This window comes from Nilaparvata lugens, chromosome 8, assembly GCF_014356525.2.
Source record: "Nilaparvata lugens isolate BPH chromosome 8, ASM1435652v1, whole genome shotgun sequence".
NCBI lineage: Eukaryota > Metazoa > Arthropoda > Insecta > Hemiptera > Delphacidae > Nilaparvata > Nilaparvata lugens.
In genome coordinates this window covers 37297906-37318120 of record NC_052511.1, presented here as the reverse complement: position 1 = coordinate 37318120, position 20215 = coordinate 37297906, and the positions used below count along the sequence as shown (strand labels likewise).

The 20215-nt window shown below is 33.5% G+C and overlaps 1 protein-coding gene across 1 annotated transcript in view; it reads left to right on the top strand.

Moving 5' to 3' along the window:
• Nucleotides 1–20215, top strand: part of LOC111047913 (dynein heavy chain 7, axonemal-like) — a 135990-nt gene that overhangs the window by 102394 nt on the left and 13381 nt on the right. The window contains 7 exon segments of the mRNA XM_039435139.1: nt 254–433; nt 1490–1669; nt 6867–7084; nt 12527–12719; nt 16548–16707; nt 17811–18019; nt 19503–19661. Of these exon segments, the coding sequence (XP_039291073.1) occupies nt 254–433; nt 1490–1669; nt 6867–7084; nt 12527–12719; nt 16548–16707; nt 17811–18019; nt 19503–19661 (1299 nt within the window).

The following is a 20215-nucleotide window of genomic DNA, read 5'->3' as shown; positions in this document are numbered from 1 at the left end:
CTTGTCTTTTTTCTCTCACTCCTTTTCCCTCTCTTTCTTCCCTATTATTTCCATTTACACTCCTCTTCACCCTTCATTCCTTACTTTCATACCCTCCACCTGCCTATTACATGGAAAACCATAGTTGGCCAAGTATTTTTCCTCCTTTCATTCTATACTGCACACCCTACCATGACGCTTGTTATTTTGTATTTTGATTGAATTGTTTTTGTATTTTGTTTTCAATAAATTTGAACTTTTGTGTGATTTACAGACACCCACTGATAAATAATTGGAAACACGAGACTGGCAAGCTTTTCATACCCTGTTCGTCAGACTTTGACTTTATTCGTTTGGTGGGCAAAGACTATGTGATTCAACAATGGCACTTGGATGGATTGCCCAAGGACAAATTTTCTGTTGAGAACGGGGTTATGATGGCCAGCACTAACAGGTGAGCTAGTTTATGAAATAAACGCGATTAAAGATTTCGGGAAGGTTTTAGAAGCCTTAATCAAATATAAAAACAAAATCTCTTGTTTTCATGTGTTTGACTCTACATCAAAAGTGAAACCATGATCTACTTTTTGGACTAGTGTATAAATCGAAATTAGGGGAAGGAACAGTTTTGGGCTGTGCCTGTTGGTCCTTCCCCAAACATTTTAATGAATTGTGTTTTGTGTATCAATGAATAAATAAATAAACTGTTAATTCTTATTGAAAATAGTCTCTTTATTTTAGAATTTTTATTATTCAATGATTAAATTTTCATAACTGAGGTTGAATATTTTGTTAATTTTATTTCTACATTGTAAAAAAATCTATCTTTTAAAGTTGCAGAGCTAGAAAAGGATACCACTATCTACTTTGTTGAGTGATAGACAAGGATAGGAACACCAGTGTTACTCAAACACTGCCATTATAACGTGGACCTCACTATAGGCTATCGAAATACATATTTCACTTGAAAATTGTTCGGCTATTAAAATACTCATTGTTAATGAATTTCTAAATTCACAATTCCCAGTTTATAAATATTTTAACTCAAAATTGGACAAAAATCATGAAGTGTAAACATAACCTATTTTTGGACAATTTCTATCTAAATTTGGGAAAGGAACAGTTTTGGGCTTTAAGCCTGTTTATCAATGAAAATTGATTTATGAAATAAATTGTATTCATCAATGAAATAAATTAATAAAATAATAAATGCTTTATGTCTGTGAGCAATTGAGGAATTGATAAAAAGTTGAATATTAGTTATATTGCTATAAAAGAAATATTAGTAAACATTGCTGTAGTGAGATTCACTCTAATCTGTCAGAATTTTTTGATTGTGAATCAATGGTGTTAGTTCTGAGGGTTACTCTGAGGGTTCTGAGGAACAGTTAGAAAAAATCTTACTTTAGATAGTTGCTTACTTACCTATATAGAGTTTTATCCACTAACTTTTATTGTGTGTTTTCTATTGAGTAAATTTGAATTTTTGAAATTTTATTGTGATTTACAGACATCCACTGATAAACAATTGGAAACACGAGACTGGCAAGCTTTTCATACCCTGTTCGTCAGACTTTGACTTTATTCGTTTGGTGGGCAAAGACTATGTGGTTCAACAATGGCACTTGGATGGATTGCCCAAGGACAAATTCTCTGTTGAAAACGGGGTTATGATGGCCAGCACTAACAGGTGAGCTAGCTTGATGAAATATTCGCTATTAATGATTTTGGGAAGGTTTTAGAAACCTTAATCTTGACCAAAGAGCACGTACACTAATTACTTTTATTAAATTCATTTTTGAGTTACACATTCTTAACGAACCTTGATAATAGTCATCATACTAAGATGGATACTTGTATTACATGGAGATATATTAGCCAAATCTTGAAAAATCAAAGGATGAGAATATAGGCTTCTGAAGCTTGATGACATTTTTCTAGTGACCTTCAGCCGTGATGGAAGAGTTCCATTTCATCTAGCACACATTATTTTATTACAACTATATTTAATTAATTTTATTCGCCATAAAAGTAATTACAAAATGAATAATATAATCAGTAATCAGTAGTCTATGAGAAGATAATGCTGGTTAGGACATGTAAATAGACGTTTACCCAATCATATGACAAGGAAAGTACTTGATGTGGAGACACAGCCGAGGGGCAGAGGCAGACCCCGTCTCACATGGCTAGGTTCAGTTCAAAAAAATATGAAGCAGTTGGACCTGACAAATCAGACGACCCAGGATCGTTCCAACTGGAGACTTTGTCAAGGAGAGACGATCCCAAATAATGGGGAAAAGGCAAGGAGGAAGAAGAAGAATAAGTAATCAGTTGCAATATGGCAGATGGCACTACCAACAAAGAACAACTTTTGCGCCAGCAGTGAGCTCGAACAACTATGATTAACATATTAGAAGAAAAGAAAAATAGAGCTTATTATAAACAACTAAACTGAATAAAACTATGTCACATCCCAATACTAACGATGTGTAAAAACGAATACAAAACAATAGGAACCGAGACAAATAATTTTGTAGATTTATAATAAAATCTCATCAACTAGGACACTACATAATGGATTCATATAATTTAAAATTAATATTTCTCTCAATTCATTTCAGTTTAGCCTAAGATTCATTGACCGAGCGAAGTGAGGTCTGAGATTCAAGTCGACGGTTTGGCATTTCTCTTAATGTTTGAATTTTTAAATGTTTAAATGTTTATATGTTGCGCATTTACGGCGAAACGCGGTAATAGATTTTTATGAAATTTGACAGGTATGTTCTTTTTTAATTGCACGTCGACGTATATACAAGGTTTTTGGAAATTTTGCATTTCAAGGATAATATAAAAGGAAAAAGGAGCATCCTTCATATAGTATAGCACCTGAAGCTTTAGACCTTGCATAAAATTTTCTCAGGTTTATTTAAAACTTTTTGTAGTTAAAATGTTTTGTTAGTATGTTTTAAGTATTCGCTATATATTTTAAGGGTGGGGACTCTCCCCCCCGTGGGGCGGTAACCCCCCCCGTAAGCCATAACCGGAAAATAAAAAAAAATAACGGAATCGTATTTTACATATTATTTGAAGAAAAAAACTTCCTTACGACTTTTCCTGAAAATGCTTCCCCTTGGAGTTACAGCGGTTTGAAAATTTGAATTTTCACCCCTCAAATCCACGGTTTTCCCTTAATAAATCGAAAAGTACACGTCAGAAAATGAAGTTTAATGGCTTAAAAGAAAGCTAATTGAAACTGGAAAAAATCAGCTTTTTTTTATTTTTTTGCGGCTATTGGGAAAATAGTATAGTTCATCAAAGATGGCGCTGTCACTGAAAACTCTAATTTTTCACTCTTTACCCCAATTTTCTCAGAAATGGCAATTTGTACACAAAAAATTGTGAGGACCTTTTTTTAAATATTTAAATTTGCTTCAATTTGAGACCAGTTAGAGGTCTCTAACATTCTTCGAAGGAAAGTTATGACCAAAAAAAAAAAAAATTTTTTTTTTGGCCGGAAGAAAATGGCCTGTGGAAAGCGAGGGAAATTTCCGAACTGAAAATCCAAATAGCAGGTGCTTAAACATATAATTTCACATACTCACACAAATTTTGATGTACTTGCTAAGTACACTTTTTGATCCAGACAATTTATGTAATTCGAAATGTGCATTTTTTCAACGAATGTTACAGTTTTCCAGAGAAAATAAGAGTGGGAAATGTATTCAGGATACAATAAAATTACACATATGTTTGCCGCCATTTCCACGAGTTTTCCGAAACTTTTTTTCCCCGTGTAGGACCCGCGTATCTTATAACATGGCCATTTTTAGCCCTAAATTAAATTTTAATTGCTCCAATTTTGTCCATAAATTTTAAGCTGAGAAGTCTTGTATTGAAAAACAAAAATACTAACGACAAGTAATTTTTCTATAAATAAATTTTCAACATAAAAATTTTGTTTTTACTTCTCTTTCGTTATAAAAAAACAAGTATTTTATCTTCGGCGCCCTGCTATGATGCCGATCATAGAACGTGTTCGCTAGAGAGGAGTCTGGATTTCTATTGCTGCTGGATACTTGCGCAGTAGGGTACAAAAAATTTCAAACGCGGTAATTTACTCAAGGTTTTGTACCGTGGTTCGTTAATACCGTGTTTTGGTAATGTATAATAAAAAATAGTTGTGTTTCAAGTCAGAGAATTTGGTTGTACAAACAATCCACAACCAATCCTCAACAACAACGCTGACATTCTAGAACAACAATTAGCAACTACTATGGGAGACGATAATACTGTTTGAATAATAATGTAACTTTTTAAACAATTTAAAAAAATTGTAAAAATATTTTATTTATTAATAAAGTGTACTTTGGTTTCATTAATTATTGTTTCAAATTATTTTTTATATCGGTACCCTTTAAAATAAAAAAATAAAAAAATTTCATGAAAATCGAATGCAATTTAGCACTTTTGCCCTTAAGGGTTGCCCTTTGACCCATAAAATTGCAGGGAAAATTAAATTTATAAAATTTTTGTTCTAATTCTTTAAGTTGCTTCCCATTAAAACAACATTCAAATAAATTTTTATGATAATTTAATGCTACATACACATTTTGCCCTTAAGGGCTGCCCTTTGGGTTTTGGATGATGGAATATATAAGTTTCAAACATTTCAATTCATTTTTTAAATCGCTGCCCTTTTAAACACACGCAGTAAAAATTTTATTGAAATATAACGACAGTTACCAAATGTTGCCCATAAATGTGCCCTTTTTAACCCTTACGTTGGGCTCATTTTGTATGTCACATTGGTATTTAACTAATTTTTAATATTTCAAAAAAATTTGGGCCTTTAATTAATTATTTTCACATTTTTTTTCGAAATTTTATAACTTTTTTTTATTTTACCCATTTTACCCTTTTTTAACCCTTAAAGGGTTAAATTCAATTTCCCCGCCCTGAAAAACTTATAGCGTTTTTTCTACACATCCTAACGAACAATTTGAGCTATTAAAGATTAAAATCGAGGCTGTGGTTTTTTTTTGTTTCACTTTTCGATATTTACGGTTTCAGGTGCTATACTAATACGCCAATATTGGAGTAAAAATCAGACTATAGAATTATTCATCATAATCAGCTGTCTAGTGGATTATAATACTACCCGTTCAAAAACATCGAACATCTTGAAAATGTATCTTTCCATCAACGTTAGAAGACAGTTGACTATAATACTACCCGTTCAAAAACATCGAACATTTTGAAAATGTATCTTTCCATCAACGTTCTAGTCAGTTGCAGCTAGACCTGATAACAGCGCTCACACTCACATTCCGGGATGACACGTCACGGTACGATAGGACAGAAAGCTCTATGTTCATTTAGGATTTTTTCTAGACATTTTAAATCGATAAATGATTTATTCGTTTTTGAGTTACACATTCTTAACGAACCTTGATAATAATCATCATACTAAGATGGAAACTTGTATTACATGGAGATATAATAGCCAAATCTTGAAAAATCAAAGGATGAGAATATAGGCTTCTTAAGCTTGATGACATTTTTTTAGTGACTTTCAGCCGTGATGGAAGAGTTCCATTTCATCCAGCACACATTCTTTTATTACAACTATTTTCAATTAATTTTATTCGCCATAAAAGTAATTACTAAATAAATAATATAATCAGTAATCAGTAGTCTATGAGAAGATAATGCTGGTTAGGACATGTAAATAGACGTTTACCCAATCATATGACAAGGAAAGTACTTGATGTGGAGACACAGCCGAGGGGCAGAGGCAGACCCCGTCTCACATGGCTAGGTTCAGTTCAAAAAAATATGAAGCAGTTGGACCTGACAAATCAGACGACCCAGGATCGTTCCAACTGGAGACTTTGTCAAGGAGAGACGACCCCAAATAATGGGGAAAAGGCAAGGAGGAAGAAGAAGAATCAGTAATCAGTTGCAATATGGCAGATGGCACTACCAACAAAGAACAACTTTTGCGCCAGCAGTGAGCTCGAACAACTTTGATTAACATATTAGAAGGAAATGAAAATAGAACTTATTATAAATCACTAAACTGAATAAAACTACGTAAAACTACGTCACATTTCAATACAAACGATATGTAAAAACAAATACAAAACAATAGGAATCTAGGACAAATAATTTTGAAGATTTATAATAAAATCTCATTAACTAGAACCCTACATAATGGATTCAGATAATTTAAAATAAATATTTCTCTTAATCCATTTCAGTGTAAGATTCATATTGGATCTAGTAACTTTATTATAATGAATTGAGTTGGAACTTCAATTATAAACATATAACACTGATATTCAAACTGACGTCTACATACAATTAAGGTAGACGCACACAGATCGTCATCGGACGGACGGCACGCATCGGATGATTAGATTTGATGCATTGTTTTGAATTGGAGTGCGCATACCTATACGAATGCGGATAGGTATGCGCACTCCAATTGAAAACAATGCATCAAATCTAATCATCCGATCCGTCCGATGCGTGCCGTCCGTCCGATGACGATCTGTGTGCGCCTACTTTTAAAGTCTATATCAAATTGGTATGGATTTGAGGGACGCAAATTATATGGATTACACCTTAAATCGAATGTATAACTATTTTTGTTAATGAATAGGCCTAATTTGATATTTTTTAACATATGTTTGCCTCACTGTAAGCACATGAAATTCTTTTGAAAAAATAAGTCTACTAGGATACGAAAATTTGGGCCTGCATAGTGCAGCTTGATTGGGTGTTTCTGTAAGGTGAATAATTTGTTTGTATGGATATCAAAAGCACTCCCATATCTCAATGCTATACTACCAATTTATCATCATTTATTGTTTTTTTGTCAGGTACACATTCCTGATAGACCCGGAAGGCCAGGCGAACCGTTGGCTGAAGACGATGTACATGGACGCCAACATGGAGGTGCTGAAGATCAGCGACAAACAGCTGATGAAGAAGGTGGAGACTGGCATTCTGTACGGGCAGCCTGTGCTGCTCGAGGATGTCGGCGAGGAGTTGGACGCTTGCCTGGACCCTATACTGCTGCGCACCACTTTCAGACAAGGTGAGATAATTCACGTCAACGTGTCAGGATTGGTTGAATGGGAAGTGTTGCTGTTGTTCGTAAGGAGTGCTGACAGGTTGAAAAGTGAATTTGTCAATGGTGGATATAGTGAGCTTCACTTCAAATTTTCAGTATTGTTTGAATGGGAAGCGTTGGTGTTATCTTGTGAGGAATACTGACATTTTAAAAAAGAATCTCAACAAACGGCCTCTTTCTGCCCCTTGATGGTATAACACCGCTAACTTTTACTCTCAACAAACCGGGTCACCTGGATAACTATTGGTTCTGCTATAGCTTATTCGATATGTTGCTGCAAGCTAGGTTTATATCTACTCATTTGTGGTAACATCTATGATAAATCTAAAATGTAAATCTATCTGACCAACTAATTTATTTTTGTCATAGTCATTCAATTTCAGCTGTTTTCCATGCATGAAATCAATCCGGTAAACAGCTGTTTGCAGAACAAAAAAACATATGATTCTCATTACAGCATACTCTACTGTAATGAAACCATATGTTTTCTTTACAGTCGAATATGTTTCCTAGTTCCGAAATAGGAACAGCAAAACTGATACAAAAAACCACCTTCAGCGTTCCAGGTGGAAGTTTTGTCAACTTTCACAAAATTCCTGATTCTGAATTTGTAAATTTGTAAACTAGGTTATTTTCAAAGAATTCATGTAGTAAAGTCAGCACAAGCAGGTAATGTTTTCTATTTCTCAATATTATCTTCTTTAAATTATTATGACAAAAAACAGTGTACGTTACTTGGACGTGAATGTCTTTTGCAGTTGCAAGAATAAAATCATTCTTGCCTGCAAAAGACGGTAAAGACTCCTTCCCATCCTTGTAAAGTAAGATACTAATATTGATTTTTACAACATCACATATCATTAGAATAATATTGAGAGAGAAAAAACCAGGTGAACCCTTTGATTTTCCTCTATCAAATTCATATTAATATGAGTTCCAAATAAGCTGAATTTATTTGTATTGATTAATGAGTATTTTTAATCATCAATTATGTAAAGAATAATTTTACTGTAAAAGTTAGCGGCATTAAATCTGGAAGTTGCTTAATTGTAGCTCTTTTAATCATCTCCAGTTCCTATAATGAGGTCCACGTTATAACGGCAGTGTACGATTGACAATAGTGTTGCTATCCTTGTCTATCATACAACAAAGCAGATAGCGCTATATCTCTTTCTCGCTTTGCTCTGTTGCCAGTTTGTCTTTTAATAATGTAGAATTAATAATTAATTGACAAAATATTCCATTTTAATTATGAAAATTCATTATGAACTTATTGAAAAATATAATTTATTGCTTAATGAATATATAATTGATTATTTCAAACGAGAATGAACAGTTAATATTACATCAATAAACCGGTTTCAGCTACCGTCTATAGAAGGCATTGACAAGACAGAGGATCGGCAACGTTCTTCTCCTATCTTTCTCCACTGCCATTATAACGTGGACCTCACTATATACGTTTGTTTGTAGGGGTAGATGAGCATAATAATCAACTAACAATTCACAGTAATGCCAAGAGATTTTAAACTCGAATTGTGTTTGAATGAAACTTTTATAATAGAGAATGACAGCATGTAGTTTAAATTCGAAGTTTTGTTATTAAAAGGGACAGTTTTGGGCATAAGTCTGTTGTGCCTTCTCATTTAAGTGTAATAATTGAACATAAGGACGAGGGAGTGTCGCTCGATTAGACCAGGTTTCGTTTACACCAGTTCCTATTCTACAATGAGGCTGAAAACCTGGACTAAACGAAATACACTCGTATATGACTAGGCAAATAAATAGCTTACAAATGTAAGCTATTAAAATTTAATGTAAAAACAATGTAAACACTTCATGAAACAATTGAAGCCTCACCTATTAGTAAATAAATAAATAAATGTTTATTTCCCAAAAAAAACTAAAACTACGATATCAATTACACAAAATATTAGATAAATTACAATTACATACAATAGTTAGTTACAAAAAAATCTTATAATGTGTCCTCTACTTGTTTAGTTTTTTCTGTGTGGAAATTGACCTACTCCACTATGGCGTACCATGTTCTAGAGTAGGTTACCTGTCCAAATTTTATTGGAATCTAGACAATAAACCCAAAACAGCAACCACTCCGTACATAGTTTTAAGTTTTGTGTGTGTGTAAGTGTGTGTGTGTACGCATGTGTGAATGTGTGTGCGTATGAATGTGTGCAAGAATGATTATAAATTGACATATTGATTTATTTCAATATAATACCATATTCATTATTATGTTCTTCAAGTTTAAATTTGTATATAATATTTTATTATACAGAGTGTTTCAGAAGTAGTGTCGAGAATTTTAGGGTATTGTACCTGGATGCTAGGAGACTACAAATGTCATATTTGAAGTGTCCAAAACTCAGCGGTTATCCTTAAGGTTCGAACCCACTAGAACGTATCAGACACGGACCGTGTCAGACCATGCCAGGCACGTAAAATAACAACTATGCCCACTACACCGGATCAACAGCGGTCTATGCCAGTACATTACGCGTATGGTACGCGTATGATACGGGTATGATAGCGTATGATACGCGTATGATGCCCGGTCAGAAGTTGTTGGGAACGCGTCAGTTAGCAAGAGAATGTAGCGGTGAACTGGTTACCAACGCGGTGCATACGCGGTTACAACGGGGTTTGCAGGCGTCACGTGCCATGCAAGGACCGTCCGTCACAGACAAATATACTGGCCGACAAATGTTGACCTGGACGTGCATGGCACGCTCCGTGCTTGGCGGTGACGGAACGGTCTAATGGGTGCATTACATATCAAATGATGCAAAGAATATTTTTTTGCATGTGTCGGTACGGGCACGGTCATGGTATGATACGTTCTAGTGGGTTCGGACCTTTATAGCTGCCATTTTGTTTTTTTCACTTAAAAATTTTTATCTCAAGAACGAAATGTTGTATTGATCTGAAATTTGGCATGAATATTTATGCTATAAAGACTCAACTATAAAAAATAAAAAAAAAATTTCGTTGAATTTTTTCAAAATGGCGGCCATTTTAAATTTTTGAGGGCGAATATCTCGAAAACCGTTCATTTTACAGAAAATTTACAAGAGACAAAAAAGTTAGCAAATTTTTTCACAATTCCAATGATACCTAATTTATTAAGATTGGTCGAAGAATAACAGAGAAATTAATTTTTTCGTACTGCATGCATGACCACTTTTCACCATTTAAAGATCAATATTAATTTTTTAATTCCAGATGTATTTAAGATGAAGCTTTGAAACTCGGTATGGCTCCATATGGGCAAACAGATGATTTTACAATGGTTTTCAGATGATAATGTTTGTCTTGTAAAAGTATTGTTGTTTCATTAAAAGTAAAGAACCAGATGTAGTGCTTCCTATTTCTTAGTCTCACGTTTCCTAGGTCTTATTTCTATCTTAAATTTCCAGTTTCAATATTTTCTTACGTTGCTTCTACACAAATATTTAATTATTGTAATGGAATTTAGTTCGCTGGAGTACACCGATATTCACTTCATGTATGGAGCAGCTCTTGGCAATGCGACCGAAGCAAGAAGAATGTATGCAGCTGCATTTCCAAACCGCCGTCTCCCTTCCGACAAGGTGTTCACAAGAACTCACAATCGGCTGAGAGAAGTTGGTTCATTTGAACGGAACAGGGTAATTGCTGGTAGGCCTCGAGCAGTTCGAAATGTTGCTTTTGAAGAGGAAGTATTGCAGAAATTCGATTTCAATCCTAGAACGAGTACGAGAGCAGTTGCAAAGCAAATCAATTCAAGTGCTTCTTCTGTGTGGCGTGTACTAAACAAGGAAAGACTTCACCCCTTCCGCTTTCAAAAAGTTCACTCATTGGTTGAACGCGACTATGAGCCAAGAGTAAACTGTGCCCGTTGGTTTCTTCAGCAAGACATTATCCAACCAAATTTTCTAGAAAATGTGTTATTTACCGATGAGTCCAGCTTTACAAGAGAAGGAATCTTCAACTCTCGCAACAGTCACGTCTGGGCCTTAGACAATCCTCATGAGGTCAAAGTGCGTGGTTATCAGCATAGATTTTCGCTGAATGTTTGGACGGGTATCTTAGGTAATCGCGTGATTGGACCATACATTCTTCCTAATCGTCTGAATTCTCCCACGTACATTACTTTTTTAAGAGACATACTACCAGAACTTTTGGAAGATGTGCCTCTTGCAAACAGATATAATATTTGGTTTCAACATGATGGTGCCCCTGCTCATTTGGGAAATGTTGTTACGGACTTTCTGAACATGACCTATCGTCAGCGGTGGATTGGGCGGGGTGGACCAGTACCGTGGCCCGCACGTTCACCTGACCTCAACCCTTTAGATTTTTTTTCTGGGGCCATATGAAAGACCTTGTTTACAGCACGCCAGTAGAAAACGAAGAAGACCTTGTGGCAAGAGTGGTTGCTGCAGCAGGTGCCATTCAAGATGATGAAAATGCTTTTATAGCAGTTCGACGGTCCATGATTGAAAGGTGCAGACTGTGTAATCAAGTTGAAGGACGGCATTTTGAGCAATTGCTGCATTAGTATCAGTGAACCGATTTGAGTGAAATTAATATTTTTCAATGTAAAATAAAATTTGGAGGAAAGTTATTCTTGTATATTTCTGTAATAAGAACGGTTTTCATGAAATTATAAAAAAAATTAATATTGATCTTTAAATGGTGAAAAGTGGTCATGCATGCAGTACGAAAAAAATTAATTTCTCTGTTATTCTTCGACCAATCTTAATAAATTAGGTATCATTGGAATCGTGAAAAAATTTGCTAACTTTTTTGTCTCTTGTAAATTTTCTGTAAAATGGACGGTTTTCGAGATATTCGCCATCAAAAATTTAAAATGGCCGCCATTTTGAAAAATTTCAACGAAAAATTTTTTTTTATTTTTTATAGTTGAGTCTTTATAGCATAAATATTCATGCCAAATTTCAGATCAATACAACATTTCGTTCTTGAGATAAAAATTTTTAAGTGAAAAAAACAAAATGGCAGCTATAAGGACTAACGGATAGTTTGACAAAATTATATTTAGGTATGTTTCATACTCAGGAACAAAGCCCTAGAATATTGGTAGGGAGTTCGGAAACATTCTGTATAATAATTCAAGGAACTGGTATAAAAATACATGGTACCATGAGTATTATCTGAATTTATTATTTTGTTTCACTTCAATTTTCACTAGAAAATTTGAGACTTTCTAGAAAATATGAAGCCCTACCTGAACTTCACTTAAATCCCTACAAATCCATCATTATTCAATTGGTTGTTGGTTTTTTAATATCAGTTGTAACTCAACCAAACATTGATGATACCTAAGTTTCATCTGCAAGTGAATAGTTCTTGAGTGGGTGGTTTCTTGTGTCTTGTTTACAGGTGGCAGAGATTACATCACAATCGGCACCAAAGTTATAGAACTTCACAAGGACTTCAACCTGTTCATAACCACTCGACTGAGGTGTCCGCACTTTCTGCCCGAAGTGCTCAACAAAGTCACTGTCATCAACTTTGCCCTTACCAAGGAAGCCCTCGATGATCAGTTATTGGCCATCGCCATTACAATTTTGAGGTAATAACTTTTTATTTGTTGCTCAAGTTGATTAAGTTTCGTTACCTTTGGAATCGTACCTCATATTTTCAATAGTAGTAATTATTGATAAAGTTCATTTTTGTTGGTGGTTCACTAGAATCATCACGTATATAATCAAAGTATATAGCCTACTAGTAGTTAATTCTAACCTTATCTTGGACGTTGTAACCTATAAATTTGGAAGAAAAATAGCACAAGGACTACCTTATTATTTTATCTTCTATAATGTTATTGCATTAGTGTCATTTGCATTGTGAATAAATAAAATAAATACAGTTCGGAGAACAGTGGAACTCGCTACACTCACTAACATCACTACTCACACACGCCCGCCTATTCACACACAAACACACATACAAATTGGATCTAGAGTTTGATGATATATGCAATAGGATCGAGGTAAAATTTCCGAATAAAGGGCCGCCATCTTGAAACGGGGATGAATTTAAAAAAAATGAATATATACGTTTCTGCGCCTTGTTTCAAAGTACTTGTATACCAAATTTTATCCAAATCGGACCATAACTGCGATTGTAACTGCGGTACAAACAAACAGACTAACGCCGATTGACTTGAAACATAGAATTCGCTTCGCTCATTTAATTATTTTACTCCATTACCGTTGTAATCGTTCCTCATATGTTCAATATTAGTAATTGATAGAAATCATTTTTGTAGGTAGTTCACTAGAATCATCACGTAATCATTCAAGTAAATATTATTTTATTTAAGAAGAATAATGAAAACACAAATAGAAAAAAGTTTAATTTCAATTCAATTGGCAACTTCAATTTATGTTTTCATTATGGAAAAATACCACATCACGCATAGCACAACTACTGTTGTAATGTTAAAGAGGATAGTAGTTTCCTCCAAAACAACAAAAATGATTCAATAGGCTAATTTATCTTTTTGAAGTAATAAAATTAATAATAAATTGCGTATGATTGATTAATATGTCAATAAAAAATGACTTGAATCATCACTACCACTATCATTTATTAAAAAAATAGAGAAATTAGTTACGGTTGTTACACCATTATTAATCTCTAGTAATAATATTATTCCAAAAATCTAATGAAAGCTATATGAATAGCTTTATACAGTAAATGATAGCAGTTGGTTAACTGCAATTTCCAATAAAATCTTCAATCTCTAGCGAATTCAGAGTCTTGGGCTCGGTTGCACAACAGCCGATTAAATTTTAACCGTGATTAATTTCACAAGAACCAATCACAGAAGGCGTTTTTGAGAAGACGGCTTCTTTGATTTATTGGTTCTCGTGAAATTAATCATGGTTAAAACTTAACCGGCTGTTCTGCAACCGGCACTTAGATTACTGAATAATAACAGTGATAAAAGTAGTTTATTTATTTCCTTTTAGTCTTCCTCTTCGATATTTATTTATTACAATATTACAAAAAGTAACATTACACAAGTCATATATATGCAAGCTCTTTCGAGCATGACCGCATATATTTATCTTCTTCTTTATTCAACTACTAAAGATTCAATATAAGTATATTTTACAAAGTACCTAGCTATTAAACTTTATAATAATTAAAGCTGCTCTTCCATTTGAAGTAAGCTCTCCACCATATCAGCATTTATTGAAGCAATATTCTACAACTTCTTCCATATAGGCCTACCTGATGCTATTAAACTTTCATTTCTATTGGCATAGATATTGATTTCGATTCCTACTCCGTTAATATAATCCCCGACATTTCCACTTGGTTTCTTGTGCAAGTTGACAAGTGCTTATTGGAATTGAAAGTGATCCTGAAACTTGTATAACTTCTTGTAGAAGTTTGGAGTGTTCTTGGAACTTGTAATATTGTAAGTTGTTAATATCGGTTATGAATTTCCGAATTCAGAACTTGGAAGTCATCGATTCCTAGTACAGGATATTGATAATATTGCCAGTGGTTTCTGGATTGATTAGTGCCGTTTCTCGGAATTTATGGGTTTCATTGAACTTTGGTTGCAGTCAGGAACTTGGAAGTTTGTTGCTAGTGGTTGTCTGATTTCGAAACTTAGATTTAAAAGGTCATTCTGAGGTGTCTCTGTGGTTTGGGATGAAGGTTATTTGGAGGTGACTCATTGATTGAGGAGATTGAGCTTCATTCTGTAAAGTTTACAAACATTATCCAACAGCCATCTTTCAGATGAAATAAACACAATATAGGAATGAAAGAGATTGAGTTTTAATTCCGTGGAGTTTAAAATCATTATCCAACCACCATCTTACAGATAAAATAGAAACACAAAAAATATCATCAACAGGATAATACTACAAACACAATATATTATTTCAGTTTCTTCTCGAATAGATCGACTCTCATAAAACTTTAGTTTCTTTAGAAAGAAAAATAAAAATCTTAGTACCCTTTTTGAAATATTTAATCACAACATGTTTCGGACATTGATGCCATTTTCAAGTCTTGATTCATCACATGTTGTGATTAAATATTTCAAAAAGGGTACTAAGATTTTTATTTTTCTTTCTATTTCTATAAAAGTAGCCCTATACAGAAAAAAGATAAATTTAGCTTCTTAGCTGTCATGACATCATTGTAAGTTGCAAGTTGCGTTAAAACTTGGAATTCTTGCAAATGAAACTATCAGAGTTGCAAAAATCAGTTTTTATTTATCTCATCGATAAGGAGTGTTTTATTGTGATCAATAATTTTTTTTTCATTTCATCTTGAAACAATTCCACAACATTTATGACAACTATGTTCATATCAACAATGAACTATTTCAAATTCTTGTAACTAAGTATCTACAGTATCTATTATTTATATAATGAATAATGAATTCATATCGGGGACCGAGCTTCACTGTGGAGTACAGAAGCATAAACAATTTATTACGAAAGAAGAAAACTATAATAATATGCATAGTTCATACAGAAATGTTCTATCTAATCACAGTGAATTGAGTTTAATCAGAGAATTGATGATTCATATCGGGGACTGAACTTCGCTCTGGAGAACAAAAACATAGAGAATTTATTACAAAAGAAGAAATTATAGAAATTGGAAATTAAATCCCCAGAGGAATGAAAAATTGCCCTCACAAAGGCCCGGTTGCACAAAAGCCGGTTGAGGCTGTGCAAAGGCTAAAAATAAACTTTCTACTGGTGATATTTTTCAAAGTTTTTCGATGTGTATACCATCAAGCTATCAAAACAAAACGTTTTGTCAGAAAAATTGTTTTCCGATCATTGCTTTTTGAGATATGAGTGCCTAAAGTTCAAATATTTGGGAAAGAACATTTAAAATTCGGTAAGATATAAATCCATGAGATTTACAGGATGGATTCTTCATGGTATTGTTGATCTAGTAAAACAAAAATTTTCTGAAAATATACATTTTTAAGATAGTTATTCAATTTACTAAAAATAACAAAAAATAACTTTAAGTTGAGTTATTTTTGGTAAATTGAATAATTTTTTCAAAAATTGATATTTTTAGAAAATTTTTGTTTTACTAGATCAACAATAACATGAAGAATCCATCCTCTAAATATCATGGAATTATCTCTTACCAAATTTGAAATATTCTGTCCGAAAAATTCAAACTTCAGGCGCTCATATCTCAAAAAGTAATGATCAGAAAAAAAATGTTTTCCTGAGAAAACTTTTTCATCTTGATAGCTTGATGATATACAAATCGAAAATCTTTGAAAAATATCACGAGTAGAAAAGTTTTATTTTAGCCTTTGCACAGCCTTAATATTTACGGCAGTGTCTACTTGTAACAATATCTACAGTATATTTCCATATTTTCTTGAATTTTACAGTCCAGAACTGGAAGCAAGACGAGCTAGTATGATAGTGCAGAGTGCATTGAACGCAACGGCACTGCGTAATGCTGAAGAGGATATCCTCAAAGCGTTGTCAGCTCCTGATAAGAATGTTCTCGAAGATGAAAACACTGTCATTATTCTCAATGAGTCTCAGGTAAGAGAATAATAATAATAATTTCTCTGATTGCCAATGAATTGCAACCAGAGGAGTTTATTGACAAAACATTTATACATAATCAGTATAATATACATACAAGAGTTGCTAATAATAAACTTATGATCCTAATTATGATACCCCACTATAATAATATGTGTTGGGGTGATCATAATATTCTTTTCTGAAACATGCAAAAATGCAATGAAATCTATTGTGAATGATTTTATAAGTAGCCTAATTGTGTACTTATAATAGCCTACACAATCTTAGGCACAAATATTTGTTTCATGTATTTATTTTTATTCATTCAAATGTACACTATTACACAATTTTCAAAAAATTACCACAGGCTCGAGAGAAAAACGGTTCTAATTATAATGTTTAAAACATTCCTAATGTAGCTAGGCTATGTGTCATTTTCGAATTACACACTGCAGTTCACAATCCGAAACAAACAAGAAAAAAAGTTGTAATTTAAAAATACTTTTGTAATGAATTAAATCAATTGAAAGTCTAAACTTTGAATAAAATGTAACATTTTGACACCAAAAAGACAAACTATTTAATTTTATTTTATAATTATTCAACATTCCAATAAAAAGGTCACATGAAAAAATATAAATTAATTGCTTTATTGGTTCAATTACTGTTTATCTGTCACAGATTTATCTTTCATATAAGGCCAATTTCACACCGGGCCGAGCCGAGCGGAATCTGCCTGCGTTCGCACTGAAGCCGATTCACTCAGTAGGTTTTCTAGCCTTGTAGTGAGAACTCACTACGTGGGAAGATCCAACTAAACTGAAAGAAGGCAGAATCCGCTTGGCTCGGCCCAGCTTTCGTGGTAAACCCCACTAACTGTCGATATTGAAATCAGATTGATGAATAGTATCTCATTCGACCTAATGTATTCATGTGATTCATAATAATGAGAAAATATTTTATCCATATGGTAATAATAAGTTTGTTTCTTGTAGGCCTATTACAGATTTTATGTCTGGAATGTTCAGGCTCCTTATTTTCAAAATGTATATTGATATTATAATCGAAATATGCAGGATTACTGATTTCTCAAATACTGGTTTCATTGGTTTTTGTAGAAAATAGCGGCCGATATAAAGGAAAGAGAGAAGGGCACGATCGAGACCAGCGATCGTATCTCAGAGTTCAACAAGTCGTTCGCTCAGCCTGTGATCTACGCCAGGTCCCTCTACTACTGCCTCACCGATCTTCCCAACATAGACCCCATGTACCATTTCTCACTGCCCTGGTTCCTCAGGATATACTCGGGATCGCTGAAAGCTGATTAGTGAGTACTTAGAATATTCATTACTTAATTTGTTGTAAAACTGATTAGTGAGTAGACCTACTTGATATATTTATTACTTAATTTGTTGTAAATCCATTATTTTCCACTATTAATTTAAACAATGATGACCAACTACACATTGAAACGTCGTCTCTTTTGAAAAGTGTTTCCACTTGAGAAGTGTTTTCTATTCAAAATTTATCACTTGTTCCTTCTACTTCACTGCTTTACTGTACGTGCTTTTCAATAAAGAATAAGCGTAGAAATATTGCTTGTTTGCTTAAAAACTCAAAACCAGGAAAATATTGATGTAGGCGCTATTTTAGGCCCAAATTCACCAAAAACAAAAATCTGGGTTTGAGCGGCAGTTGGTTCTGAGTCAGATGATTTGAATTGGTTTTGTAGTATGATTTTTTGTTCATTTAGAATCAACTGACGCTCCAAGTTTTCGTTTTGGCGAATTCGGTCCTTAGTTATTGCTTGAAAAATCCAATCCATCATACTCCATTAGTGAAAAAAGTTTCAAACAGAACCTTTGTTTTCTTAAAACAAAATTGAAACAGCTTACACGTGATAATTCTCGCTCATTTAAAAATGCATCATATCAATAACATTTCTCTTGGAATAGTGAAATGAGTAAGGACCTAACCGCGTTTTTCCAAGCTTTTTTCAGACGAGTCGGCAGGGTAGGAAGCTCTCCGAACTCCGATTGACTGATTATCAGCTCATTCCCGAACACCAGTCGTGTTAAAGGGAAGGTTATTATTAATTTTATATCCTTTTTAGAGAATCTACAATAATTATTTGTTGAAATTCCGTCGTTTTATGTAGTTACATCACATTATTATATTATCGTTAATAAAACTGCATTCTATCTTTATTCTCATAATCAATTTTGTATACTCTGTAAAATTCGTTGAATAACTAGCAATACTGTATTTAATGTAAATTAGTGTATAAGCAAGTATATACTGTAAAATACATAAATAAAGAAGACTAATTAAATCTAATCTAGCGTCAACCCAATCTGCCAATCGAAGTGGCTCCTGCCCTTCCGACTCGTCTGAGAACGCCTTAAAAAAGGCTTCATGCTGCTTGGCCCTAAGCTGTCTTTATTTTGATTTTTGTATTGTCTCAGAGTATTTTAATGGGGGCCGTTTGTATCAACTTACACTACATACCATAACATAGAATAGTTTTGGGCGATATCTGTTATTCTTTACCTTATTCTTTATTTGATTATTCGTTATTCTTTATATGATTTGTAATTGTACCGGTATCCACAAATGAATAACGTCGACCACTATCTGTTTAACTATATTTCAAGCAATGTGTACAGTAGAGCCCAAAAAACTAATGCGAAAATATTAATTTAATTGTGTAGCTTGACAAAATCTGTAACCACGATGTCTAGGCCTATTTTTTAAGCCAGAAAATTACATGATTACTAATAACTTAATTACTAATTTCTCTCAAATTCTAGTGATCATTTTGTGGAAATTTCAAACCAGTCCGAATCAGTGAGGAAAAATGCCCGATTTATGCCAAACATGACATTCAGCCTCTATTCGAACGTTTGTCGATCTCTGTTTGAAAAAGACAAACTTCTGTTCTCATTTATTCTGTGTACCAATCTTATGTTGTAAGTTCCATTATCAATTTTCTTGAAAATTATTTGCTCTAAATAACTGTCGTCCTATCAATGTACTTTTATAAAATAAATGTCAATTATAATGTTATAAATAATTATGTGTAATAATTAATAGCATTTCTATCATGTTTATTTATTTATTGAGAATACATTACATGAAAAAAGTACAACTCGAAGAGGTATACAGCTAAACGCTAAAAAACCTCATTCACACAAAAAGTATGACACAAATGATTTAGAAATAATTATTAAGAACTTGAAATTACAAAGCAATGTTATTATGATTGTTATTATAGACGCCTAGCTTCCTTATGATATTTATTCATACCTTGTGGATTTTATTGGCAGAGAGATCCTTTCGGATGTTCTGTCTCGTCGTAGTACCTATGTCACTTTATATTCCTATTACTTTTATAGGCTATATTGGGTTGAATAGAATATAATATCTTCTGAATAACTGAGTTCAATGAACCCACTTCCAATGGACTTGATAGTAGTCTCATGTCTCCAATGTTTAATGACAGCAGCTTCGTTTCAAAGCATAT